The sequence below is a fragment of the Scyliorhinus torazame genome, chromosome 28, assembly GCF_047496885.1.
Source record: "Scyliorhinus torazame isolate Kashiwa2021f chromosome 28, sScyTor2.1, whole genome shotgun sequence".
NCBI lineage: Eukaryota > Metazoa > Chordata > Chondrichthyes > Carcharhiniformes > Scyliorhinidae > Scyliorhinus > Scyliorhinus torazame.
Window position 1 is genome coordinate 10,480,820 of NC_092734.1, and position 21,544 is coordinate 10,502,363.

General features: G+C 43.8%; 2 protein-coding genes across 5 annotated transcripts in view; both read right to left on the reverse strand.

Annotated features, from left to right (window-relative positions):
- Positions 1-211: 211 nt before the first annotated feature.
- bloc1s2 (biogenesis of lysosomal organelles complex-1, subunit 2) lies at positions 212-10,539 on the reverse strand. 2 transcript variants are annotated; one of them, XM_072491439.1, is made up of 5 exons: positions 10,425-10,539; positions 9,599-9,718; positions 8,247-8,366; positions 4,845-4,949; positions 212-3,421 (listed from the first exon to the last, which is right to left on the reverse strand). In XM_072491439.1, the coding sequence occupies exons 1-5, from the start codon at positions 10,522-10,524 to the stop codon at positions 3,390-3,392; spliced, it is 477 nt and encodes a 158-aa protein (XP_072347540.1). In that variant the 5' UTR covers positions 10,525-10,539; the 3' UTR covers positions 212-3,389. The 2 variants fall into 2 exon arrangements, with proteins under 2 accessions (XP_072347540.1, XP_072347542.1); XM_072491441.1 differs by having other exon boundaries at positions 9,599-9,715; positions 10,425-10,536.
- A 4,423-nt stretch (positions 10,540-14,962) lies between these two features.
- LOC140403506 (heterogeneous nuclear ribonucleoprotein D-like) overlaps positions 14,963-21,544 on the reverse strand; it is a 35,202-nt gene continuing 28,620 nt past the window's right edge. For 2 of the 3 annotated variants that reach the window (XM_072491443.1, XM_072491442.1), the window contains exons 6-8: positions 20,167-20,334; positions 17,520-17,632; positions 14,963-15,343 (exon numbers count right to left, since the gene is read on the reverse strand). In XM_072491443.1, coding sequence (XP_072347544.1) covers positions 17,556-17,632; positions 20,167-20,334 — 245 coding nt within the window. In that variant the 3' untranslated portion in view covers positions 14,963-15,343; positions 17,520-17,555. Of the gene's footprint in view, positions 15,344-15,978; positions 16,065-17,519; positions 17,633-20,166; positions 20,335-21,544 lie in introns of all 3 variants that reach the window. The other variant, XR_011938342.1, reaches the window with a different exon arrangement.

A 21,544-nucleotide genomic window follows, 5' to 3' on the forward strand; every position in this document is an offset into this window, starting at 1 on the left:
ATTCCACAGATAAAGGACTTGAAATGCACAACAAAGTCTTCATGGCCTTACCAAAGTCCTGGTTATTCTTCAATGTAGCAGCACATCTTTCTACCCTGGTGTCATTGTGAGCACACGTGCTCCCGACTGATTTCCAGTGAGGACAGATTTAATCAAATACTTTTACTGATGCAGTCGGTAGTGAATATCCACATTTTACAAAAATAAAAAGGGCAGTATAACGCAAGTTTTATTTGAAATCATCAGCTGCAATACATGGGTGCCATTCACAGCAACAACAAAAAAGAAAATACTGTTGGCATGATCAGGGCCAGCATTTTATAAACATCCACAGAATGAAACAAAACATGGAATGCCATAGGATTCCTACAGTGAAGGTGGCCATTCAGCCCATCGAGTCTGTACCAACCTCTGAAAGAGCACCCTATCCCACCCCATCCCAATAACCCCTTAACCTAACCTACACATCTTTGGACTGTGGGAGGAACCCGGGGCACCCAAAGAAAACCCAAGGCTGGAATAGAACCCAGGTCCCTCGTGCGGTGAGGCAGCAGTGCTAACCACTGTGCCACGTGATCCAGTGCTAACCCTGTGCCACGTGATCCAGTGCTAACCACTATGCCACGTGATTTACAAAGCTATTCAGCCCAGCACGTCTCTGCAAATACGCATTCAAATCATGTAATATTACTCATTCAATACCACCTTCTCGCCCAACTGAGCCCCCAATACCATAAGCTGTTTAAGAGCATATTTCCATTGACGTGCCTGGAGTGTGCACATAAGTAGCATATTAACTGGGCTCACTGGACACAGCAGTGACAGGAGGCAACATCCAAGAACACAGTGAGGTGTAGAGAAATTGTACAATTATTTCTGACAGTATTGCACCGTTGCTGACCTTCACCGCTGCAGAGAAAGGTGGAAGCCACAGGAAAAACACATCCATGCCAGTGAGTCAGCCACAAACAGCTATCCTTTCTACAGCTACTGCATGGCGGAGCAAGATCGAAAATAAGGGAACAGAAGTTTTAAGCATGGACCCTCCAAAGCAGTAGCATCACAACAGTACATGCAGGCTTCCCGAAGTTCAGATCCTCAGTCGAGACCACCATTACAACACACTGATCTTAAAGCAGAACTTAAAATTTACATTTTTAAATACAAAAGTTTATCATTTAATAGTAGTCAGATTATAAATTAAGTACAATTGCAAGTATTAATCACAGTTTCACGTGGTGAGATCACATGTGCCAGCTTAAAAGGCCGTTAATATAGTTACAAACGCGATTTGCTGAAACAAGAGAAAAGTCTGTTTCTCAAATGGATTTATTGTTCTACGAGGTGGATCAAAAGGTATCAAATTCAAGATTATTCTTTTGTCTGACCACCTGAAGAGGAAGAAAATCTGTTTTACAGCCAAGACAGTGAAAGTCACATCTCTTACAACAGCACAGCATTGCGCACAAGGTGAAGCTGAGGAAACTTAACAAATGGTCAGTGACGATGATCAGAGGCAGTGCAGAAAGTACAAAAAGATTTACTAGAAAGATCCAAGAACGGAGAGGTTATAGCCAGTAGGAATGATTGCACAGGCTGGGGTTCGTTCCTGTGGTTAAGAAGGGTCATCCAAGGAGAGGCCATTAACCTTTTGGAAGTGCCTGATAGGGTAGTCTGCGAGATGATGTTTCCAATAGTGGCGGAGACCGTCACTAATAAATTTAATAGGGTTGTCGCAGTAATGTCTTTATCCATAGAATGGTCAAAGAACGGGCGGCACAGCCGTGAGCACTGCTGCCTCACAGCGCCGAGGAATTTGCGCATTTTCCCCGAGCCTGCGTGGGTCCCACACCATAACCCAAAGATATGCAGGGTAGGTGAATTGGCCACGCTAAATTGCCCCTTAATTGGAAAAGATTATGTTTTTTTTAATGCTTATGGAATCCGGAAAACATTAGCTGCAGCACGGAGGCATTTAAGGGGAAGTAAGATAAATGCAAGAGAGAAAGGAATAGAAGGATACATTAGTGAGTTAAAGGGTGGGGGAGGTTCATAGAACATTAACGCAAGCACATGTTTAAACTATTATTATCAGGGTCGGTCCACCAATGCAGCAGACACATAAATGAACTCTCTAAATATGTGGGACACCCCTAAAATGCTGGCAAATGCAGACATCCGACCTCCTTACTTTCTGGAAGAATGTCAAAATGGTTATCTACATTTCTGGCAGGATTCGGGAGGAGCTTCAAAGATCCCGCTGGAGAGAATCGTGGCACAAGATCAGAGAGCAGACAGAACACAACCTTTGTAGATTCACAGAGAAACAGGACTCAAGCAATGACAAAGACTCGCAATCAAATGCCAAGGTTCATAGAACATAAATGTTATTTCATAACCACTAACTAGAAAACGCTGCTGTGCCAGAACAAAGAGGGAGAAAAGTCGAAACCAGTTATTCGAACAGCAAGCAGGGAAGAGGTGATTAGAAACATTTCTTCGGGTATTGCGAGTTATCTAGTCAAAGGCATGAATCTGAAAATCACCAATTAGCAACTCTTACTATAAACTGATTTTCAGAATGCCATGGTAAACCCCGTTAATGCAGATAAGGCCCCTGTTAGAATAGATGCAGAGTTTACACACTTTGTAAATGTAACTAATCACTGACAGTTGTCAAAAGAATGTGCAAATTTGCACAAAAGATCCATTTCGTTTTCATAAGTGACCACATTTCGGACTTTCGCAGACGGTTTTTGAATATTTCCCTCACGATAAAGTTTCTAACTTTGTCTACACCAAGTTCATTTATTTTTTTAAAAACAAATTTGCAGCTGTCACCAGGAAACCCACCTGGATAAGAATTAATAGCAATACAATAAACACTTTTCTTAATTTGCCGATACGATCATTGTTAACTACCGCCTGCCACTGTACAAACTTCGGTGGTTCTGCTCGTGGAGGATGTGGATTGACGGCTTGTGGGCCCTTCCGCATTTCATTCCGATGCCCTTGAGGGGATCGGTAGCTTTGCTCTAGCAGCCAGAGCAGGGACAATCCACTTAAATAATTGGAACTCTATTCAACAAGCTAACATTGTAAGCGGTGCGCACAGCAAAAGTTACCCATTGTCCTGAAGCGGTAGTAATAGTGGCGTAGGTCCAAAACCTCTCAATTCAACCACTTGCCTCTATATACAGATTGGAGGGTAGGGGGTTGGAAAGGCTGCCACAACACAGCCATTGTTCAATCTTTGTAGACTGGACTCTGCGGAGCCCACCAATAATCTCATCAAATGAAAGTTTGTTAGTTCTCTAGTTCTTCTGCAAATGGCTTGTGCTTCACCTATCCATCGACCAACGTTGGTGACATCTTCAAATCTGTAGGAGTCATCGCTTCTCTAACTTCTTAAACTTGGCTTCTGTAATCAGAATGGAACAACGCAGTTATAACCTTCACGAGAGGATGGCTACATAGAACTGGCTTCAACAAGGATTAACTTTGTCAAACGGATCTGCAAATGTGTTTGCTCGCAGGAGCTTGGCAAGATTTGGCCACATGGCATATTAGTTGCACGGAACATAAATAAAGGCTGGAGGTTAGGTTTGTATCCGCTAGGGTTTGGAAGGTTAAGAGGCTTGATCAAAACTTTTAAGATCCTGGGCGGCACGGTGGCACATTGGTTAGCACTACTGCATCACACGCCAAGGACCCGGGTTCGCTCCCGGCTCTGGGCCATTGTCCGTGTGGAATTTGCACATTCTCCCATGCCTGCGTGGGTCCCATCCCCACAACCCAAAGATGTGCAGGATAGGTGAATTGGCCACGCTAAATTGCCCCTTAATTGAAATAAAAAGAATTGGGTACTCTAAATTTATTTTTTTAAACCTTTAAGAATCTAAGGGGTATCGACAGGGTGGATGTTTCCACATTGAGGAAAAACTAGAACCAGAGGGTACGATCCTTTAATACGGAGATGAGGAGGAATTTCTTCAGCCAGAGTGTGGTGAATCTGTGGAACGCTTTGCCGCAGAAGGCTGTGGAGGCCAAATCACTGAGCATCATTAAGACAGAGATAGATAGGTTCTTGATTAGTAAGGGGATCAGGGGGTATGGGGAGAAGGCAGGAGAATGGGGATGAGAAACATATCAGCTATGCTTGAATGGCGGAGCACACTCGATGGGCCGAGTGGCCTAATTCTGTTCCTATGTCTTACGGAGAAGGTGTTTCTCTTGTCGGAGAATCAAGAACTAGAGGGCCGCTGTTGAAAAATAAGGGGTCACTCATTTAAGATGGAGATGTGAAAATATTTCTTTCTCATGAGTCAAATGGCAGTGGAAGCAAAAACTTTGAATATTTTTAAGACAGAGCTAGATAGATATTCTTGATTAACAAGGGGGTGAAAGGTTATCGGGGGTGGGCAGGACTGTGGAGTTGAGATTACAATCAGATGTCATGTTCTTATTGACTAGCGGCGCAGGCTCGAGGGGCCTGCTCCTACCCCTAATTTATATGTTCGTATGTAAGCAACTTATACAGTACATGACTCCCAGTGTGTCCCACAATTAGTGTTTGAAAGCTTATAGCTCTTTTAAACACTGGGATACCCAGAATTGAGAATAGAAGCTCTGTATGGAACTCAAAAACAGTTTCAGATTTGGAAATAGGAATCCTACCAATGGGGTCCCTAAGAATTAGAGTTTTTACATATGTTGGTGCATATGTAGCTATGCAAAGCACAATCCTAATAAATGCTCAATTTTGCTTTTAATACTATCCCCAGAGGAACCCAAGAAACTTGGTGAGAGAGCACAGATTGCAAGCTCGGAGCGCAAATTCCCACCTAGCTTTTTGGAGTATGCATCCAGTCTGTAGGCTGCTTGTTCCAGGGCTGTGACTTGTTCCTCAATCTGATTAATCTGATCAAGGTATGGCTGCAGACTGGCATCTAAAAGATAAAACGCCATGTAGATTTCAAATCAACCACTCACAGCTACGCATGAAATCTAAAATACCATTAAAGAATCGAATGATCGACAGAAAACTGGTTCTACTGATGTAAAACGTTGTAGGACACAACCGCCCTTTGTAGGAGACAAAGTTACCAGCAAAAGTTGAAAACGTGATTGCTTAAAGCGATCAGGCCCAATCGCGGGAGTCCAAATAGCTTCACTTTATTGGTTTTTGCAATTGCTTTCACTGTCCTGCTGCTTTTGCCTAGTTACACATGTATTCAACAAAAATCATTATCCGCCGCATGGCCGATGTTACTCCAAATTTGAATACAACTTTCCGCTGCGACTTCCTTTCCCTCTACTGGAAGCATTTATTTGTGTTGGGCACGGTTATTAAAAACTGCCTACCCGCTACACAGTCATCTGGCACCATCATTGTAAAACAGACACCGGAGGAAGTTTGCAAGTTGCCCCACTGTGTGCCCTCAGGCTAAGTTTGGTAACTTTTAAGAAAAATAGAAACAAAGCTTCCAAACTCTGGATTAGCTTCTCGCCCAACAGCCTGCTTACAAAAATCAGAAACTATTGTGCTAACTTAGGGCTGCAGTAACCTATACCACTCAAATACAGCGTTATGCAAGCCCAGTGCACGCTGGCTTTGATCTTATGACAAGCTAAATGTCATCTAACTCCTTACAAGCCAATCATAACTCAGTGGTTTATTAGACATTGCTTGCTGCTCCACGACAAGTGTTGATACCAACATAGGAGCAAAAAGCGTCTCGCTTGAGCGTCATCTGAAAGACAGCTCCCCCCAACGCTGTACTATATCTATCAGTACCCAACTTCGGCGCCAGCCTAGATTCGGCATCCAGGTCCTAGATCAGGGCTGTCTTTGATTTTGACTCAGTTAGTTAGAATGTCTCAACTGAGACAAGTTGATGTGAAGTGAGTGACTGCCTTTGATCGGGTGCATCATCAAGAAGTCCTAACAAAATTAAAGTCAATGGGAATCGTGGATTTGGGGGTTGCAATCTTTGTACTGGTTGGAATTGTACCTAGCAAAAAAGGGAGATTGCTGTACTTGTTGGGAGCATATTTCAGCCCCTGGATGTTATTGCAGAAGTTCCCCAAGACAGTGATGTAGGTCTAACCATCTTCAGCCATTTCAATGACGTTCCCTCCAATAAAAAGGTCAGATGTGGGGATGTTCATTGATGATTTCTCACTGTTCTGATGGATTGGCAACTCCTTAGATATTAAAGCAGTCCATGCCTGCATGTCGCAAAACCCGGACAACATTCAGGCTAAGGGCGATGTGTGGTGCGAATGTTATTTGCCATGTACCTGCCAGGCAATAAACATCTCCAACAAGGGGACACTTAACCAACTTCCAAGACAATCCACAGCTTTACCATGAAACCTGACTAGAAATGTAACCACTATTATTATTACAGGAGCATGTTATGAGGTTGGGAATTCTGTGAATACCTTCCCTCCTGATTCCTAAGACTGCCCACTGTTTACAAGGCAAAGTCAGGGGTGTGATGGAATACTCTCCACTTGCCTGGATGAGTGTAGCTCCAACAACACTCAAGAACCTCAACATCATCCAGGACAAAGAAACCTGATTGACAGGCACCCCCTCCACCATCGGCACAGTGCGTACCAGCACTGCAGCAACTCACCAAGGCTCTTTCAACAGCACCTTCCAAAACTGCGACCTCTACCACCTAGAAGGACAAGGGTAGCAACACATGGGAACACCAGTATTTGAAAGATCCCCTCCAAGCCACACACCATCCTGACTTGGAACTATATCGCCATTCCTTCATTGTCACTGGATCAAAATCCCTCGCTGACAGCAGTGTCAACTACAACTACAACACAGGGACTGCAGTGATGAAGGCAGCTCACCACCTCCTTCAAGGGCAATGAGGAATGGAAATGCTGGCCTTGCCTAGCCAACGATTCCCATATCCCGTGAATGTAAAAAAAAATTAGATTACATATCACAAACAAAAACTTCATTTTATTGTATTTTTGATACCATGTCAAATATAACTATTCAATTCTACTTAAGCTCATCTCCAGGGTGATTATACTACAATAGTTTGTAAACGCAGTATGTTGTTCTGCAATTTTTCAACCTCCACTGGAGCTTTACCTAAAATTATGACTGACAATATTGAATTCTTTACCCGTCAGTCTGGCCTCAATAAAACTCGAGATGGAGTTGTAGGTATAGTATTATTTATTTTAACCAACTTGCAAGGCTGACTTGCTCCACAGAGATTCAGAACACAGAAGCTGTCTCCTGGAACCCTAGAACCGAGTGAGGTCGGAGACAAAGAGATCTCTGCAAATACATTCAAATGGCATCAAGTTTCACATACAGGATTCCCATAGGTCATCCTATACCCCTCCTGACCTGGCCATACATCCTGATTGGCTCACTTCGCATTCCTTAACCCTGGGCCTCTTGTTACCCAGCACCTTTTCCCCATCCTTGCCATGCTTTCTGAATTCCTTTGTCCTTTGTGAACTCATTACTATTAGACTGGCTCACATCTACATTACTGTAACTAATATTTGAACTAACTATTTTATATCACATTTGTTTGTTCAATTCCTCATGACCATTGGCTGAAGTGCTGGATTTCAATGCCACTCAATTCAAAATGGCAATTGCGATCCTCGCTCATCTTGAAAAAGTTACTTTGTGCAGGGAAACCCCAACATTTTAGTTCCATCTATACTGATGTCGCTTCTAGCACCCAGCGCATTTGAAAAAATCCAGCCAACTCAGTATATTATAATTGGACCGACTGTCAAAATTGGGCATCAAGCTGTTCCTAGTCTAGCAAGCTCCCAATGAGGGCGGCATGCTGGGGCAGTGGTTACCGCTGCTGCCTCACGGCGCCATGGACCCAGGTTCAATCCTGCCCCCAAGTCACTGTTCGTGTGGAGTTTGTAAAGTCTGCCCATGCCTGCGTGGGTCTCACCCCCACAACCCAAAGATGTGCAGGGTAGGTGGATTGGCCATGCTAAATTGCCCCTTAATTGGAATAAAAAATAATTGGCTACTCTAAATTTATTTTTAAAAATAGCAAGCTCCCAATAATTAGCCTCCACTGAAGTCACAAGGCTTATTCAGACAGCCCTTACGAAAGGAGGAGAGTTTTGAGCCAAATAGGATTAGCAGCAAAACTTTACAACCCAAAGCTCACCCGTGAAGCAATTCCCATTAACCACTCAACAGTTTGAAATTGAAACTCCCAAATACTCACATTTCTGATTGAGATCTTTGAGGTTGCGGTTAATATTAACAGCAATCTCCTTCATCTCAAGGTACTTAAGGCCAGTCAGTTTGTTCATGTTCTCCAGGAGTTTGTAATCTTCACAGGTAGCTAAGGCAGGTAAAGAGATGACATGCATCAGTAACTCAATGATTAATTCGGTTTGTAATGTACAGCTCGGCAGGTCTGTTAAAGACAGGATACTATTCCTTGTTCAAGAGGGACATTAGCATTGTCCAACTTTAAACCGTATGGCAGCAATCAGCAAGATAGAAGATTGATTTCCATGAGGGTGTTCCAGCCTATTTGAGCTCTTTCTTTAGATTGCCAACCATTGCATCTCTCCATTACAGCGTCTAGCAGTTTCACAAATGAGCCCAGTGTCCTAGTTTCAAACATTCCATTGCAGCTGATGAGCACTCTTTGCAGAAAAAATACTTGCGTCATATAGTCACCCGACACAACCCTCAACTTTCCGTCTCTGCATTAATAGGCATACACCAGCTCCCTGTCCTCCAATGCATTAAATGGAATGTACTCATTTTTCCTTCAACGCATTCCACACTTGCTTGTGCTCTTCAATCTCCACATTGGGTTTTGCCTCCCCCCTCCCAAAACCCAATCTCAAACATTGGTGGCCAAATTCAGTCATTTGGGCCTTTTCTATGTGACTCCAGCCAATCCTGTGCTGATCATCTCACTCTTCCTTTCAAAAAACAATCTTTTCACCCACATCCTCCCAGAACGGTTTCCTCTGACATCCCATACTTCTTGTTTCCAATCTGATATTTGAACCGCATAAATTTACCAGGGCCAACCCCAAAAGCAATCCAACATCCTGAATTAAAAATGTTCCACCTCTCTATCCGCTGCATTATAACTGCAGTTCACCACCATTGTCAACAAGACTTCAAACCCCCGCCACAATTATTTCTGGAATGCAGCAAATTATATTCTAACCGTGGGCTACAGCATTTTAAGTGCATATCTAAGTGCTTTTTAAAATGGGTGGGGGAGCTTTGTGTCTACCACCCTTTGAAGAAGCAAGTGCGAGGCGGCCATTGACCTCAGGGTGAAAAACATTACTCAACTTCTCTCATCAATTACTTTAAATGTCAGCTCTAATATGTCTCCACCACCCTCCAAAGATATTGATTGAAGTTGAAATGCCAGCCAACAATGTTTAACATCCACTGAACCAAGACAGAACCTCTGCTTAATTGTTCCCAGTAGTCTTGACAGGAAATATGGTGCCAAGGATATGAGAGAGAGGTTGCGCTGCCCCTCTAGTTACGGGGCATGGCTTTGCAGTTTGATCTCTACACAACCAATGTCACTCTCACCTGTGAGCTCTCCTTGCAGGTAGGCAGACATTTTGGTAAACATGTCCTTACAGAGCTCGTTGATGTCTGGTTCGGAAGGTTCTGTGGCTTCCTCTGCTGTTTCCACTCCCAAATCATCTACTGGCAGAGTAAAATTGTAATATTAATGGTTGACCGAGCTGTTCTCCAATAGTGCCGGAGACGAGCCACACAGGGGCTCAAGACCTACAAAGTCGATCTTTTGACCAAAGTCCAACCAAAAGGCCGTCAAAACATTCCTACAGCAATTTTGGGAATTGTTAGCGTGTAGAAATAAAGTACACGAGGCTAATGGTTGTTTTTAAGGTAAAACGTTTCAAAGAAAATTACAGTTCAGAAAATCTAATGTATTGTAATCAAATAGTCCGGTCACCGATCTACATACAATGTTATAGATGAAAAGTCAAGAACATGACTTACTTCATCGAAGGCCCATCAGAAAATTGGGCAATTCATAATCAGGGTCATTACAGATTTGATTCAGCAATCCAGTTTAAAACAAGTGCTATGAGGGGTTTGACAGCCAGTTCTCGCATCACACTGTTACGCAGATACGCTTATTAGAAGCACATTTTACAATATTGATCTCAACTGCAATGTCCCCTATGGAATCAAACAGCAGTCACCACCATGGGATAGAAAGTGACCACTAGAACAAGGTATCAAAGAGCAATCAACACCTCATTGCAAGTGGGGAAAACAACAACTTACAGGCCGAAACCATGGGGGATTTTGGGGGGTGGGGTGGGTGCGGGTCGGGGTGGGGTGGGTGCGGGTCGGAGTGGGGCTGTATCGAGTTCCCGCTCACCCGGCCTCCTCGCCGCCGGCTCCTCCTGGCTGTCCCCCGGCCCGGGACCCGCTTCCTCCCGGGGCCGCTCCGCTCGCTGCTCCGCCGCCGCCGCCGCCATCTTACCCGTCCCGCCCCCCACCACCACGTGACCCTCTAACCCCTAGCGCCCGCCCCCCCCAACAGGTCAGCCAATCAGCCGCGTCGATTGGGCTGTGCCCCCCCCCCCAACCAATCGGCAAGCGGCGGCGCGCGCGCCTGCGCACTCAAGGTAGCACGTGACAAGACCCTGGAGGCCCTTCAGCCCATCGCAGCCCTGCTATCACAGCGATTTTGCACTTTCTCCCTGTGTCAGGGTGGGTCTCCAACCCCACAACACGCGCAGGGTAGGTGGTTCAGCCACGCTAAATTTCCCCTCAATTGGGGGGAAAAAAAAGAATTGGGTACTCTAATTTTATTTAAAAAAATAAATAAATTGCAATAGCAAGAAATCTAAATAAAGTGACAGCCCGGAAAGGAAATGTCCGTGTTTCGACCATTTGATCAGGGCTGTGAAAGCTTCAGCTATCCCTTCTGGAGCGCAAAGAGAGCAGCAGAAAGAGGGGTGGATCTCACAATGCGATTGCTGCCACAATGCAGTGGATGTGTGAGGATGGACCAAGTGTGACATATCATTGCACCAGATCTCTTGCTAGGAGTAGCTACAGGTTGCAGGGGGGGGGGAAAAAATCTTCATTTATGATTAATTGAGCTGGCATCAACTTTGGCTGGGGGGGGGGGGGGGTTGGCAGCCGTGGTGGTCCACAACATTCCAGATGGTCAATTGTAAAATACTTAAAACAGACAGTTCCCCATCGACCCAATCTCATGCATACCTTCAGCGTCAAGGTTGGTATAGCAGTCACCACTTGGAAGTTGCCCTCCAAGTCACACCACCATCCTGACTGAACTGTATCGCCGTTCCTTCACTGTCACTGGGTCAGAATCCTGGAGCTCCATTCCAAACAGCACAGTGGTAGCACCTACAGTTCACCACATGTGAAGTGGTTCAAGGAGGCAGCTCACCACCACCTTCTCAAAGGCAATTAGGGATGGGCAATAACTGCTGACCCACCCAGTGACCCCCCCCCCTTCCATCCCTGCACCCCAGCTTCTCACCCGAGTGGTCTGGTTCCAATATGGTTGCATTCCTCTCATCCCTTACTCCTCCACTGGCAAAATAGATTACTGCTTCAAAACCCCCAAAAGCTTCCCCAAATCTTACAATCCTCAGTATAACAGGCTTTGCTCGTCTCTCTCCTCCTCATTCAACACTTGGAGCCCTGGTAACATTTTTCTGAAACTAGACACAGCCTCGCAAGCATCAATGTTACAGGACTGTTACCACCATAAGTCCCATTCCTGTGCGGTAAATACAAAAAAAGGACAAATCAAAATTGTAAAATGCTAGGAAAACAAAGAACCGTGCTGGCATCAGTTCCTTCGTTGTAGTGCCTGTGCTATTTCCAACAGATTCTGCTTTTACGTCATTCTATAATGTCCCAAAGTGAAGTTGCTTTTGAGCTGGAGTTTTTTTTTTGTTAAGGAACCTAAAAGCATCTGGCAAACCATGGGTTAATTTACTTAAAACAGAGACAGTTCCCCATCCACCCAATCTCATGCATACCTTCAGCGTCAAGGTTGGTACAACCGCAGTCATTGCAATACTTTTCAGGGTTGCCGTTTATTTAAGTTGTGACGGCAATCTAGTGTTGCTGCGAACATTGAAAAACCTTTTCATTACACTCTATCCTGGGTTCCTACAAATCTTTGCATTCCATCGCAATCCTTATTTGAAGTATCAGACAAAAGAATTTGAAATTTGCCAAATGCAGGAGGGGGAAAGGAATAAGATACATTGCTCGGACAAAATGAAGTGGTGGCAGGAAGCTCATTTGAAGCATAAATTATCAGTTAAATTGTTTGATTGTGCTGTAAATGGAGGTCAAGTTGCTCATTTTAAAAGCAAAATACTGCCGATGTAGGGTATTTGAAATAAAAACAGGAAGTGCTGGAAATATTCAGCAGGTCTGGCAGCGTGTGTGGGGAGAGAATCAGAGTTAACCCAGCTCTGAAGAAGTTATTCAGCTTGTAACATTAGCCGTTTCTGCCTCCACAGATGCTGCCAGACCTGCAAAGTATTTACAGTCACTAATTGGGAAAAGATGTGAATTAATCCAGAGTTTGCTTTGACTAATTCTGAACCTCTCCATGGTCTCACACTTCTTTCACTGACCCACACCAACACTACCTTCTGACACGAGCAATGTATCACTATGACAAAGGGGCAGTCAGCTTCTAGGTAGACATTGTTAAAAATACATTTTATTCCAAACATCAAAGTCTACATAGAAAGGCATCAGGCAGGAGATACAAAAGTCTGAGAACACGCGCGAAGACTCAAAAACAGCTTCTTCCTGCTGTTACCAGACTCCTAAACCCTCTTATGAACTGACCTGATTAACACTACACCCCTGTGTGCTTCACCCGATGCCGGTGTTATGTAGTTACATTGTGTACCTTGTGTTGCCCTATTACGTATTTATTTTATTTTCATGTACTTAATGATCTGTTGAGCTCCTCGCAGAAAAATACTTTTCACTATACCTCGGTACACGTGACAATAAACAAAATCCAAAATCCATAACTGGGTGGCACAGTGATTAGCACTGCTGCCTCCTGGCGCTGAGGACCTAGGTTCGATTCTGGCCCCGAGTCACTGTCCATGTGGAGTTTGCACATTCTCCCAGTGACTGCGTGGGTCTCGTACCCACAACCCAAAGGTAGGTGGACTGGCCACGCTAAATTGCCCCTTAATTGGAAAAAACAATTGGGTACTCTAAATGTATGTATTTTTAAATACAACGGCATAACTATATAATAGTTTGTCACTTTTATTTTAACAAAGTAACAATAATGACCCTAACCGCCCTCAGCCCAAGCACTCCCTCCCCCTCCACCAACTGCTGACCACAAACAGGTCCTTAAAGAAAGTGACGAACTGCCTCCATCTGGAATAGAACCTTTCCTCCCATCCTCTCAAGACATATTTAATCTTTTCCAATCTCAGGAATTCCACCAAGTCTCCCAACTGTGCTGAGGCCTTGGGCGGCACCACCGACCTCCATTCAAGCAAGACTTGTCTCCGAGCCACCAGGGGGGCAAAGGCCAAGACATCAACCTTCTCCCCCCCCCCCCCCCCCCCCTCCTCCTCCCTCAAGAAGCTCCGGTAAGTCCGACACCCCACTAGTGGCACAGCTCCAGGTTGACCCCAACGATCTTCGACATGATCTCAAAAAGTGAGACCCAGAACCCAACCAGTTTAGGGCAGGACCAGAACATGTGCAAGTGGTTTGTAGGCCCCCTTCAATACTACTCACACCTGTCCTCCACCCCAGGGAAGAACTCATGCATGCCTGTCCTGGTCAAGTGCCCCCATTAAACTGTATCAGGCTCAGCCTGGCGCAGGAGGCAAAATTCACCCTCTGCAAGACCTCACTCCATCTCCCGCCCTCTAGCCCCAGTTCCTCTTCCTGCTTCCCCTAGCGAGGATTTCCCCCACTCTACCCATATATATTGGAAATCTTCTCTTCCCCAATTTCATCCGGTGATAACATCGTAACAGTTTAGATCTCGACAATCGGGAAAGACAGCTCTTTACAATAAAGATTGTAGCTGCTACATCCTACATAAGCCCCCCCCCCTCTATCCCCGTAACCCCAGCAGCACATCTTTGGGCACACTAAGAGGACATTTTAGCATCGCCAATACACCTAACCTGCACATCTCTGGACTTATGGAAGGAAACCCATGCAGACACGGGGAGAACGTGCAAACTCCACACAGACACGGCTTTGCTTTTGAAGTCACTTCTCTATTTCCTTCACGTTTCTAACATGTCTTTTCAATGTCTTCCTCTATAAAACAAAATATAGCTCATCTCCTTGGAGGGCAGAGTAGGAGAACTATTCTCACTGAAAGGGTAGTGGGGGAGTCTGGAACTCTGCCTGAAAGAGTGGTGAGGCGAGAATCATCATCGCATTTTTTTTTCAACTTGGGATACTCATTTGAAGGAGCTGGAAAGTAGGATGCCGGTCCTTTCTTTGGTCGGCTCAGACACAATGGACCAATCAACCTCCTTCAGTGCTGCGAATCCCCAAGCAGCATGTGTATGCATGTCTGCAGGCAGCAAACTTGCAAAATCAACCAATCTTTCTGGAAAAGCCTCACCTGCATCCCGTCTCCAACAAACTCGACGTCGGACCTCACTACCACAAGTGCACATACAGGCCACCACAGTAATCAAAACCCAAAACCTCCGCTAAATTCAAACCCCAAATGAGAGCATTCAGTTAAAGACAAGTTACTGCAGTTAATTCGTCACACCCTAAATATACCACTTGGCTGTGAAGATATCCTCAATGCCATTAAATACATTAAAGCTGTGTTCCACACACACATGCTGTAATAGTGTTTAATGATGATGGGGCCAGCAGATTTAAAATGAACCAGATGCAATGAACATGTACAAACGTTTTTATTTAATCACGCAGGAGGAGTTACAAATGGAAATATTTCACAGAGCTCATACAACAACAAAAAAAATACATTTTTCCCCTTACATCTGCCACACTGATCCACGATGTGCTCACCAGCAGTAAAACTAAATGGTGGTACATTATATTAGTTTAAAAACTTCACACAAGAACTTTGTCCCCTTTACAAAAAAAATGTCACAGTCAAATATTACTTGCATTTTAAAAATTACAAAGGAAACGCATAGAAGTCCACCAGATCCAACACTGCCCATAATGCAAAACAAAATCTGTGACAGGTTTCTTCACTTCTTAAAGGGTTTCAAAAGATGTCTATTCCCTCTTGTTATAATAGCTTGATGCCGCCTGGAAAACAGAAGGGACAACACAGCAAGGTTAAGCTTTAACTTCAGCTTTTATTTAAATAAAAGAGCACACACTAATCGTGTGAAGTACTGGGCTGGCCGAGACATGGTCATTCTATTTGTCAATATTTGTTTAGCAGATTTGAGGAGCAAAAACTATGTTTTTTGTGTTTGATTGGTAGTATCTTCAAGGAATTATCCAAGTCCTCCATGCTCTTGGGCCCAGCCTTCAGTCGTTAAGCCAACTGCATTTACAAGACATCAACTATATAATCACACACGGAAGATGCTGTAATATACAAGTCCATTAACATTACAGACATGAGTCACTCATCACTACTGTGCTACAGAAAGAAAAAAGCAAGCATTATTTAGCAATTGGTAGTACATTATCAAATTACACACTATTAATAGAAAGCACAATGTGTAAGAACGGCTTTATCCATTGAAGGAACAGGTGGTCATGGCTATATTACCACTTAACTTGAGCCTGTAAAGAAAATATCACTATATAATTTTATTTTTAAAAAAAGGAAAAACAATGTCTGCGTGAATGAAAGTGTATAATTAGAGTTTTTTTTTTTTTAAACTGTCTTTAATCTTTATGGTGAGACAGAAGGTTGGAAGAGACCATACCAAAGGACATCTCGAATTCTGTCCACAATGTGCAGGCTTGTGCGAATCGTGTGGTCATGGTGACATGGCCTGCAATGAAGCTCCCACTGGCAGGTACAAACATAACGGTACAAGTCAGAATTAGACTGGTAGAATTCTTATCCGGCTGTTGCTCTGATATTCTTAAAACCCATTATGGTACATTACCTGAGATCTTTTACCCATTAAGTGTTCAAACAGGACTAGGTTATCCTTACACTATATACTGCTGTATATATTTATGTAAAACTTCAAAAGAAAGAGTTAAATGGGAGAATAAAAAATGTTATGCCCATATTTAATACTTACAATAAATTGACTATAATTGCATCATAAAAATATAATTTTATTTATGAATCTAAGATTACTAAACACAGGTTAAAGAGCTAGTTCAATCTGGAGGCAAATAGGTGATGGATACCAATTCAGTTTTGCCAAAGCTCTAGGTGCCCTTCTCATTAATGTTGCAATTATAGGGCAGCACGGTGGCAGTGGTTAGCCCTGCTGCCTCACGGCGCCGAGGTCCCAGGTTCGGTCCCGTGTTTGCGTGGGTTTCGCCCCCACAACCCAAAGATGTGCCGGTTAGGTGGATTGGCCACGCTAAATTGCCCCTTAATTGGAAAAAATGAATTGGGTACTCTAAATGTATCCAAATTTTTTTTTTAAATTTATGTTGCAATTATTACCTACTTCAGAAATCCACAATTTAGCTTCTCATTTTTTTTTTTTTTTTGCACACTACAAGATGCTCGTGATCAAGGAGCTTTATGCTCCACAGACAACGAACAATTAAAAATGATGCAGCCTATCAATTATTTTGTACATCACCAGTTCAATGGATCAGACGACGGTACCAGTCCTCTCTCTCTCTCCTCCCTCTCCCCACTAGTTTGCCTGGCTGGGATCTATTCAAAACTTCCCCACGGTCCCAATTGCGTTTAGAAATGTCACTTTTACCCATCAGAATGATCGGCGAAATTAGAATCAAATATCAGATTAACCCTATTCTAACAGAGCCATGATCCCATGATTGAACGATTCGAATAAAAAAGGTGGTGGCGGGGGGTGGGAGGAAAGAGAAGAGATTCAGGCTTTTAGCAAAACAGAGTTCAACTTTACTCTACCACTCAAACAAAAGTTGCCAAAGGCATTAAAACCAAAATAAAGATTGTTCTAGTCACTCCAACCAATCAATGAGGCCATTATTTTGCATGGCACAAGAATAGCACATGCTTTTAAGGACTCGAAAACTGATGAAAGTTAGTGAAATAATAATGTCCAATCAATCACTGAAGAGATTCCACAAGAGGACCAAATTATCTATTTTCAAGTCAGCGGAACAGTAAAGGCTTCTGATAATTTATGGTGAGTAGCCTTTTAAAAATATATATACACGTATAATTTTGGTGTCTTAAAAAGAGCACGGGCAATTTTAACCATTTTGAAACCAAGAAGCATTGAACTAGCTTTTCAATTACAACTGTGCATGTATTCCTCAAATACCTGCGAAACATAGGCTTTACCTTGTTCATGGAGAGCTTCAGAAAGGCCCACGGCATCTAGTAAGGCCTATACTGAGTTTGGCCAGTTCCTCCTCCTCCTCTCCTAGGAGCTTTACCATAGGTGCCTGGTTGACCTGAAAGTAAAATTAGTTGAAGAAAAGGATTTGTCAACTCTCAAGCTGTTGACTACCTTTTGAACTAAACTTCTGTTCACCCAACACCTTTGTTCGGTTGTCAGTTTGGCTCAGCCAGCAGCACTCATACCTCTTCAGTCAGGGGGCAGAGACCTCAGCCCCTTCTCGGACCTGAACACAAAACCTAGGCCGCAGTCAGACGTGCCATCTTCCAAATGGGATAGTAGGCAGAGGCCTCATCTGCCTACTTTGATGGTTGGAGAAGATTCCACGTCACTATTCAGAGGAGCAGGGAGCTCTGGGCAACATTCATCCCTCAAGCCAGCACCGAAAAACAGAGTGGCCATTTATCCCATTGCTGCTTTGTGGACCTGGTGTACAAACTGACTGCCACGTTTGCCTACGTAACAGGGACAAACCACACCTCAGAAGTACAGAGCTGGCTTTGGGCATGGTGAGGATCTCCAATCTTTAAACCTTCCCATCAAGATGCATGGAATAAGGCTCAATTTTATCTGGGCAGTGTGCCAATCTTTGAAAATACGGACCATTTTCATGCCATCAATTAAGAGACTAAAACAAGGAACCTCCTTCCTGTGATCACACAGATGTGGGATCAAATCCAGCTTGCCAACCCTGTTCAGATTAAACCTGCATACTTTCCATCAAGGCGTATGCAGGGAAGAAGAAAGATTCCTTTGTACTAAAATTCGAGGATGCCTACAAGTTCAATTCAAATGGAAATGATCTGTTTATGCACAGCACTGCTCTAACCAATTTGAACAGAGCTGTGCCGACAGCCGGCACTTCCGTTTCATTTGAATTTATAGATATTTTTCCAAACAAAGCTCTGTGGTCTTTGTTATTTTGTATGGTACGTTGGCAGTTTGAGCTGTAGCTGTGCAAGTCTGTGGTGTACTAATCTCCGAGGGCACCATACAAGATGCCTTCCCAAGCTGAAGATACATTGCATTCAAATAAACACCCCCAGAAGTTAAACATATATCTAAGATTTAGCTTTAACCTTTTAAATCTCTTTTCAGACGTGCTCAGTGACCAAGGTTGGGTAGGTGATCAATTCTTTAATTGGTTTCCACTGTGGTCCACATTTGATTTCAATTCTTATGACACACTATCTATCGTAAAAGATCACTCCAGGATGTATTTTGGAAGATTGAGTAGGATTATTTATTTTTTTTTTAAAATAAATTTAGAGTACCCAATTATTTTTGTTCCCCAATTAAGGGGCAATTTAGTCTGGTCAATCCACCTAACCTACACATCTTTGGGTTGTGGGGGTGAAACCCACGCAGACATGGGGAGGAATAGGATTATTAAAGAGATTCCAGAATTTCATTCTGGGACAGCAGGCAAACATCATGGGGCAAATTCACAACAGAGAGAGCGATTCCTGAAATGCTAGTTTCCAGGGCACAACAGGGAGTTAGAAGTTAGATACCAACACCAGAAGTGAGGGCACTAAAAACTAAGGGAGGGCAATTTCTTACTCCCATCTCCCAAGAGGCAGTACTCCTTGTTGCCTTATGGTCCCACAGGCACCAGTGAACCTCTGCTACCAGGGCTTAGCCCACATGGCCAAGGTAAGCTATTTGACAGCATGAGACATTGTGGCCAATCCTGATCCAGTTCACTTGCAATGTCTGATGAAGGGACTGTCAGATAGCAAACCAGAGGCGGAAATCCTGGGCAATATGCCCCTTGGACACTTTTGGGGCATCTGAAGCTAATGCCAGTATAAGCTATCAGATGTGGCTCAGAGGTAGCACTCTCACCACTTGAGTCAGGTTGTGGGGCTCCAGCGACTATTGTGCAGTACTGAGGGAGTGCTTCACTGTCAGAGGGGCCCACTGAAGGGTGAGACCGAAGCTCCATTTGCCGCCTCAGGCTGGTGAAAAAGATTGCACGGCAATCTTGAAAAAACAGGGACGTTCTTACTCAGTGTCCTGTCCAATATTTATCCCTGAACAACACTGCTGTCTGTGGGTCTCGGTTGTGCACATATTGGCCACGGGTCTTTGATGATGTCATTGGCTACACTCCAAAAATTAATTTGCTGCAGAAAATCTCTGGGACGTGTCGAGAATGGGAAAGGTTCTATCAAAATGCAAACCCTCTCTCTAATACCTACCACTGTCCAAATGGAGATGAACTAATGGCATACTATAGCTTTCCTAGTCTATACGATTCAGCTACTGACAACCAGCAGATTCAAAGTTTTGGGTGAAACTGCACACTTTTTTTAAATAAAAGGAGGTATTTCCACCATCTTCCCTTTTCAGGCTTCTCCAGGCCATGTACTTACTGTGGGTTTCTCTGTCACCCACCACGAGAGTTAGGTCTGCCAATAATCACTCGAATCACTTGCTCGAGAGACAAAGCAAGTCGCTCTCCATTTTGCCTCTCCACTGCAGATTAGTTGACACCAGCAACTCAGCGGATTGACAGACCAAGGGACTACTTACTGGATTTTGGCAATAGGTATTGAGAAGCAACTTCTGGTCCATGAAACTTACTGTTATAATCACCATATCCCTGTCCATAACCATAATAGCCATAGTTGAATGCTGGGTAGTCATAGCCACTATATCCACCATAATTCTGGTTATAGCCATAGTTATAATTTCCATAGCTTGGGTTCCAATAGTTACTGTTGTAGCTTTGACTCCAGGTCTGGCTTTGTCCTAGAAATGGCAAACACAAACAGTTAGCAATTCAAAACAACAAAATCATTCATAGTTATAGCTTCTGGCAGGCTGCATTTGCCTTATATAAAATTCTTACACGGGCCTGAGAGGGTAGATGCTTGAAAGAAGTTTCCCCATGCTGGGAACTCGTGAACGAAGTCTCAAAATAAAAGGGTCGGCCATTTAGGACCGAGGTGCCGAGAACTTCCTTTACTCAATGGGTTGTGAATCTTTGGAATTCTCAGTCCCGGCTGTTCAGCTGTTGAACATATTCAAGATCGCAACGGATAGATTTTTGAAGACTAAGGGAAACAGAATAGTGTGGGAAGTTAAAACCGAAGTAGATCAGCCATGAGTGGCGAAGTCGACTTGGAAGGACGGAATGGCCTGCTGCTACTTATATTTTCCAATGCAAAAATCGAGATTCGAGTGCGTCTCCAGGGATCTGCAGGGAGACCATTCAATATTTTCATGCAGCGCATTCCATCGTTCCTGGAGGAATCCACTTACCTCTAATTCTCAACAACGGCTGCAAATTAGATGCACGAATACCAGAGGGGAAGAAGAAAGCACTAGCTTAGACCAGGGTAGTTATTCTCTTCTCACAAGGCAGAAGGCTGACGATTTGAGCCCATCTCGAAACTCTGACAAATAGTCCCAAGTTGAAATTCCTACAGTGGTACTGCCGCATTATCAGAAGTTTCATGTTTCAGCTGAAAGAAGTGGAAGGCCCACCCACCTGTTGGAGCTCCATTATCCTGTGGCATTATTGAATAGCCAGGAGTTTTCAAATGTGGTGGCAAACATTCCTCTCGATCACCAACAAAATCAGATAAGCTTTCCATTCATCTAATTTGGGATGTAATGAAGGAAACCCTTGCCTGCATGAAGGTGACCACACTCTGCATTAATTGTAGGGGAGATAATTTGGGACTTCTTAAACATGTACTTCATGGCTGAAACTTTTGTCCAGCCAGAGACTAACGGGCAATCTAAGCAGTTATAATAGAGTGGGAATTTTTTTTAAATTATTAGTTCATGGGATGTGGGCGTCGTTTGGCCGGGCCAGCATTTATTGCCCATTCCCAAGGGCACTTCAGAGTCGACTGCATTGCTGTGGATCTGGAGTCACATATAGGCCAGGCAAGGACAGTGGATCCCCTTCCCTAAAGGACATTAGAAAATTAATTTTTACAACAATAGCTCC

What these genes read in the sequence shown, in the direction of transcription:
- bloc1s2 (XM_072491439.1), bottom strand. Translation starts at nt 10,524, where the DNA reads ATGGCGGCGGCGGCGGCGGAGCAGCGAGCGGAGCGGCCCCGGGAGGAA. An exon ending in CAAAGATCTCAATCAGAAAT is followed by an intron (nt 4,950 to 8,246) that starts GTGAGTATTTGG and finishes TTTATCTTTTAG; the next exon opens with ATGCCAGTCTGCAGCCATAC. An exon ending in TGCATACTCCAAAAAGCTAG is followed by an intron (nt 3,422 to 4,844) that starts GTGGGAATTTGC and finishes TTCTGATTACAG; the next exon opens with AAGCCAAGTTTAAGAAGTTA.